Genomic DNA, 6990 nt, shown 5'->3' with positions numbered 1-6990 from the left:
TATATATATATATATATATATATATATATGTGTGTATATAAATGCATAAGTGTATATATACATATGGATGCTTATGTTTCTGTGCTTCTCTCCTTCACGGTTAAGCCAATCTTCTCAGCATCATTTCCCGTCCACTTTTCATCACCACGTCACATATATTCGCTAAATCTATTTTCTACTATACACCACACCCATTCCTCCTAATGCATCCCCTCTCGTTCCTTTTATATCCGTATATGTTTCTCTGTCTCACTCCAACTCCCTCTGTAGACGCTTTTTAGCCGAATGCTTTTTTTTTGTGAAGCGGTCTCGGTTTCGTTTCTCTCAGCATCAACGACGATAGATGGAGCTAAAGCATTATTGAGTACTTCTTCAATATTGAGAACATCGTCGTTACACTCTCGCCCACGGATCCTCTTTAGATCTACATTCCCAGAGACAGACAAAGCAGTGGCTTATTTTATTTATCTGTATGACGGGGCTTGTTTCAGCTTCTGTCTCCCAAGTACATTCAGAAGACTTTCATCGGCCCGGGGCTTGTTTCAGCTTCTGTCTCCCAAATACACTCATGAGGCTTTCATCGGCCCGGGGCTGTAGTAGATGACATCTTCCCAAGGTAAGAGGTATTGGAGCTAAACCCAAAATCATGTGGTTGGGAAGCAAACAGCCAAGTCGAGAACATCTTTTAAAGAATTGCTCGACGTATCTTTATGATGCGTTGATATATAAACATAATTTGTATCCGTTAACTCCAAACGAGAATCAAAGGAGATAAACCCAGTGGCTTTTGTCTGTATAAACCATAGTTCAAGATTGAAGTGGCTTCGTCTTGAGCTAAATAGATCTTTTATTAAACAATATACATTTCTCTGAAGAACATAAATATAATAACATCTCTAATTAGTTTTATTTCAATTATAGAAGGGAGGACTGTGAGGCGAGGATAAAAACTATTATTTTCTCTTATAGCTTTAAGTTACAAAATTACTTTTATATTCAATATTTCATATATTCTTCATTATTTTTTTCCATAAACCATTTTGTATATTATTGTCTTTCATAGATATAGTCGAACAAATAGATAATTAATTAATATATAAATAATATATTCCGTTTATTGTCTTCATTCTAAACTAAGGACAACGTGAATAATGATGGGCGGTAAAATCAAAAAAAAAATGGTACAATGCTGGAATTAATTCACATTTTTATTTTTTTATTTCAATGACCAGCAAAGTCTCCAGAACATGAAACTCATTACACAAACTTCAAATTTAGTTAAATGAACTTATGTTGCCTCTAATACTCCCACAAAAAAAAGCATGACATCTTCAATTGTAGAAAAGAAAAAAATCAACGAGTAATACGATGTATAAGAATGGCGATTGAGTTAATACGTAATGACATATTAACAATTTAACTAAATGTGTAAGATATAAATGTCTGATTAGATGCCTGTAGAGTTGTAACACTTCTGAAAGTGTTACAGGTAATATATTTATTGAAAGTTATGTATAACAAGCACACTCATTCGTTTTGGAACATGCTGGAAAGAATACAACTTGACTTTTGTTGTATTTCTGGTTATAAGTATATACGGAAATTCACTATGAGGCACTAGGAGATATTTGTTCGCCGTCGAACACGAGGAAATGCATTTAACTCTATTTATATATGTCATCAACCACAATAATAGCGAAATATCGATGTCTACCACGCTTGCATTCCTACAATAACTTCGTCCACCTTCCACTTCAAAAAAATTAATAAATCCAGCTAGAGACATGCAACACACCTTCAGACCAGTGTAAGCCCAATTCCAGGAGAAGTTTTTCTGTGGTTTTCGTCATCAGGATTTGACAACTTGATGATATTTGATAAAATGTGTCTAGTTAAATCCATGATTGCTTTAATTCTGTCAACAAGGGTTCTTATACTATAGAACCATTCAAATGTTTTCCATCACCAATAATCACCATCGTTATAGTCATCATCATCATCATCATCATCATCATCATCATCCTAGAAATTACCTTGCACATTTACGACTTTTCATTTATTTAATTATAGCAATTCTTGGTCGTTTAATATTTTCAAACGGACGGCGACTACGACGATGATGATGATGATGATAATGATGATTATTAAGAAGGAGGAAGAGGAGAAGAAGAAGAAGAAGGAGGAGGAGGAGGAGGAGGAGGACGAGGAGGAGAAGAAGAAGAAGGAGAAGAAAAAGAAGGAGAAGGAGAAGAAGATGATTATGATGATGATGATTATGATGACGATGACGTTGATACAATTTGAAAACGAGCTTCTAAACTCTATTATGATTCCTTATTTTATTTGCATTTATTTATGAGGAAATTCATTTGATTTTATTATCGCATTTTCCTTTCTTTTCCTTTTAAGCGATTGCTTCATTTACTTCATCTGCGTCCACTTCCACTCCTCGTTAGTTGTCGTAATAGACTTTGACAGGGCTATCAATGTTTACTTCACTTATATCATTGATTCTATCTCTATTTGGTCAACACTCTTGTAGTAGTCCTAGTTTAAAAATTACCATTCTTTTTGGTCCTTCAAACTTTACCAGCAGAAATATTTCAGAGGATAATAAGCAGCTATTTCCTAAACAAAAATTATTCACCACGGCACTAAAAACAATTATCCTGCTATGCAGGAGCAGACCTCAGCCCCGGTATCCGATACTCCATATATATATATATATATATATCTGTAAATAATGTGACAACTATTCGGTAGCCATGATAAAACTCCGAGTTTCGGATGCCACTCTTCAGTTATATGGCCATTCAAAAAAATGCATTTTTCTGCACCCGACGCCTGCTCATGCACACACGCACGCACACCGCACGCACGCACACACGCACACACACACATACACAAACACATATATATATATGTACGCACACACATACAAACTTATATGTTCGCGCGCGCGCGTGAATGTATGAATGCGTTTACGTTTAGGGCAGCTAATGTAAATTCATTGATTGATAATTCGAAGAGACGCATTGATACTGTCTACGTCTTTGAAACGCGAACATGTTGGTGCACCGCATTAAAAGTTCAATTGAAAAAAATATCCCCTCCTACTAGATTTAGGCCGCGTTCTGGGGGTCTCTACTCGATACCAAGTGGTTGCAAAGCCACTTTCTCAATTAGACAACCATGCGTACTTCCATATGAATGTATATCCTAAAAACATATAAATAGAAATACTAGAAGCTTCGTGTCCAACAGCAATCCAAGTGTGGTGGTCATAATATAAATAATGCAGACATACCAACTTCCATTCTTTTAAAACCTGATGCAAAATTATAAATTCACTGATGATAAATAACGCATTAATCTCAATAATTGAAGCCGATAATATACAGAGAACATATAATATTTAATAAACGTTTGCATTTACTTGTTATGTTTTACAGTTGTTTTCATTTTAGTTAATCATAATCGTGTAATATTTGGAAAACATTGAAGGAATGATTATCTTGGTATTCACTAGAAATTAATCCTATAAACAGTAGAACTTAGCCATGCTTATCTACGAAATATGCCAAATCTTTTGACAGTATGTGTTTGTAGTTGACGTTGTGTTCACGGATGATTCTGGCGCAAATGCACTGAAGCGTACAGTATTTCAAAGAGCTGGTTATTAATCTGCAATGCTGAAGATATTCCAGTGCAGAATAGCCATTATTGTTGACAATATCCACATGGCATCCGTATTGAAGTAAAGAGGACAATATTTCTATTTGGTGTTGTGAAGGATACAGAATAGCGTAATGTATCGCGGTGTTGCCTTCGTTGTCAATGGCATTCACGTCCGCACCGCATCGCAGAAGCATTTCAACTACACTGACAGTGCGATACATTCGGATTGATAGTTGTAGTAGCGTTATATGGTTCATACCACGTGGATGATGGCGTAAGAGTTCACCTAGACTGTTTTCAATCTCGCTTGCTTGACAATCGGGCAACGGAAAGTTCAATATGAATTCAAGTAAGTCGAGAATTTCAACTAAAAAACGTTCAAAATCTGGTATTTTGTGGAACGTTAAATTCCGACCATATTTCTTCAAGTAAGGAATTATATTATAGCTAACGTATTTGACGAAGCAATGGAATATGCGGAAAATATAGTAAGTGCTGGAATTATTTGCTAATACCGTGTGCATCAAGATGGAACTGAACGTTCCTACAACATCAAGGATATCGTTTTGTAATGGGTCCGCGAACTGTTCGAAGAAAATCAACAGACAGTATAATAATTGCAAACTAGAATGAAAGTCAGTACGATTAATATGAAAACACGTTTTTCTCATGAATGATTTGATGACAGTCGGATGTCTGGGTCCCAGTATCCGTGACTGCACCAATAGACCTTGAGTCCATATTGAGTTCACATCGTGTAAAATTTGATTCAAGAAGTCACAGCTTGTAAATTCTTCCCCGATAAAATTAGTGACCAGTCTTTGATGAGTGGATAAATGCTTGATGATTGGTGTCTGAGTTGTGTCTCCGTAGCTCATTTCTAGGGCTCTAAACCACCATATCTTCACCTGTTCTGCATTATAAGTCAAGTGATAATCCATTGCAAACTGGCTGCCCAACAGTTCATAAGCTGATATTATAGATTCTCTACCGTACTGATTTGTGGAGATTAGATATTCCAAAATATCCGGTTTGTTATGGATAGCTGCAAACTCCAAAGGTGTTATCCCGTGATTATCTTTCCTCAAAAGATTACTTTCATGTCTTACAAATAAATCCACTGTTTTTAACTGCCCTCGTTTTATTGCGAAATGGAGAGCGTCCTGCCCCTTATGATCAACTCTGTTAACATTTGCTCCGAGAGACAACAAGCGACGACATATGTTCAAATGTGGGGCCGAATACATTAAACATGTGCGACCTCTGGCATCTGGCAAATCAATGTCGGCACCTTGTTGAATGAGATACTTAACAATCTTAGCGTTTCGACAGCTAATGCTGACGGCGCTTTTGCCAGAACTTGCTTGCGTATTGATATCAGCACCGTGGTCGACCAATGCAACCACCACGTAGAAATGATTCCGAAGTGCAGCGATCCATAGCGGTGTGCATTTCATTCCAACATATGTTCCACGTTGTTCGATGTTGGCATCACATTGATCGAGGAAATAGTTGACGAGACTTATGTTACCTGCATGCGATGCCGTAAAAATTAAAGGACAGCCGTTTATTTTCAGTGACACGATCATATATCTTTGTTTCATGTTGTATACGTTCAACGTATTTTTCACTTTGGCAACATTATTCTGTCGGATGAACTCTGTCAACAGACTAGCAATTTTTCTTCGTCCAGACAGTTTCGAGACATCGAACTTCCGTCCAGCTGTTCAAACATTTCAAGGAAAAGAAAGAAAATAGTAAAGAGGAAGAAATCAATGTCGAACCATTCAGTATCGAAAGAGAAATAAACCTAACGATTTTACCTAACAATACAATAGTTTACGTATTATATTAATCTAAAAGGATTTCTCTAATCATAATTTTGACTCAGTCATTCAGAAAACATTCTCTCTCTTTACCAGGACACCCCTCTCCTGCTCGATATTTCTAACTCAAACATCACGTGTGTGTGTGAGTATAATATATATATATATATATATATATATATATATATATATATATATCTTATATGTATGTTTTTTTTTTGTTTTGTTTTTTTTAAGTTTCAGCTTAGAGCTGCGGCCATGCTGATGCACCACCGTGTATGTATGTATACATACATACAAAAAAAAGTCATCATAATTTCGTAACATTATCGCTCAGATTATTCATTCTGGCAGAACCAACGACAAACGTGGCTGGGATGGATAAGTGTGAGTGCATAAAGGACGGAATGACAAAATTATATAAGATTACAGATTAAGGTCAAGAGGTATATATTCTTTTATACCTGAACATCAATTGACGTTATTGGTATGTGTTATGCGGCCACTCTGGGGCAATGCGCTGGAAAACTTTAGTGATGTAATTTGATTCTACTGCTTATGTATTTTTTAAATTTGTTATATGTATTCTATCGCTTCTTATTGTTTTGCCTAACCGCTAAAATTCGGTGATTATTACAAGGTATTGTGGGAGATAAAACGCAGGCACTTAGACACACATGTACACACAAAAACAAAGACGCACACGCACATACAAACACACATATATATCGCTATATTGGCAGGTAGAGATAAATAAATAGATAGATAGATAGAGAGAGAGAGAAACAGACAGATTGATAGATACATAGATCGATGGATATGGAGAGAAAGAAAGAGAGACACAGATATACGTTGATATGATTATGTACATGTTTAGGCATGTCAGTACATAGGCTTAGAAACTGGCACTTCGTTGGTTACGACGATGACTTCTCCAGTTGATACGATCAACAAAACAGCCTATTCGTATAATTAACATGCGTACCCTTAACGTAGTTTTCAGGGAGACTCGGCGTGACAGGTTAGCCTTTTGAATTCCTGGTACAACTCATTTTTGCCATCTGAGTTGATTGAAGCAAGGTGAAGTAAAGAATCTTGCTCAAGGCCACAAAATGCCGCTGTGAATTAAAATCATTACTTCGCCGTCGTAGACCAAATAATCTACCAACGCAGTCATAAGACACACAAGCGCGCGCACACACACACAGAGGGAAACGCACGCATACACACATAAACAGACAAACGCGCGTAACACTTACACGTGCACAAGTGTGTTTATATATAGATATGAAAATGCCGAGAAAAGAGAATCTATCACGAAAGTTTCGTTTGCCAATTTCATTTAAATCACGAAAATGCTGGAAGTAATCAGAAATGTCCCATGACATGTAAGTATATACACATGTCTCGTACACATACACGCGCGGGCACACACAGACATATATACACACTCTCATATATATATATATATATATATATATATATA

The 6990-nt window shown here is 36.4% G+C and overlaps 1 protein-coding gene across 1 annotated transcript in view; it reads right to left on the bottom strand.

The window, feature by feature from the left end:
• Window positions 1–6990, bottom strand: part of LOC106875467 (uncharacterized) — a 29795-nt gene that overhangs the window by 4848 nt on the left and 17957 nt on the right. The window contains exon 3 of the mRNA XM_052977112.1: window positions 3560–5401. Within this exon, the coding sequence (XP_052833072.1) occupies window positions 3560–5401 (1842 nt within the window). The remainder of the gene's footprint in view (window positions 1–3559; window positions 5402–6990) is intronic.

The sequence above is a fragment of the Octopus bimaculoides genome, chromosome 27 (assembly GCF_001194135.2).
Source record: "Octopus bimaculoides isolate UCB-OBI-ISO-001 chromosome 27, ASM119413v2, whole genome shotgun sequence".
Classification (NCBI taxonomy): Eukaryota; Metazoa; Mollusca; class Cephalopoda; order Octopoda; family Octopodidae; genus Octopus; species Octopus bimaculoides.
This window is presented reverse-complemented; position numbering and strand designations above follow the sequence as displayed.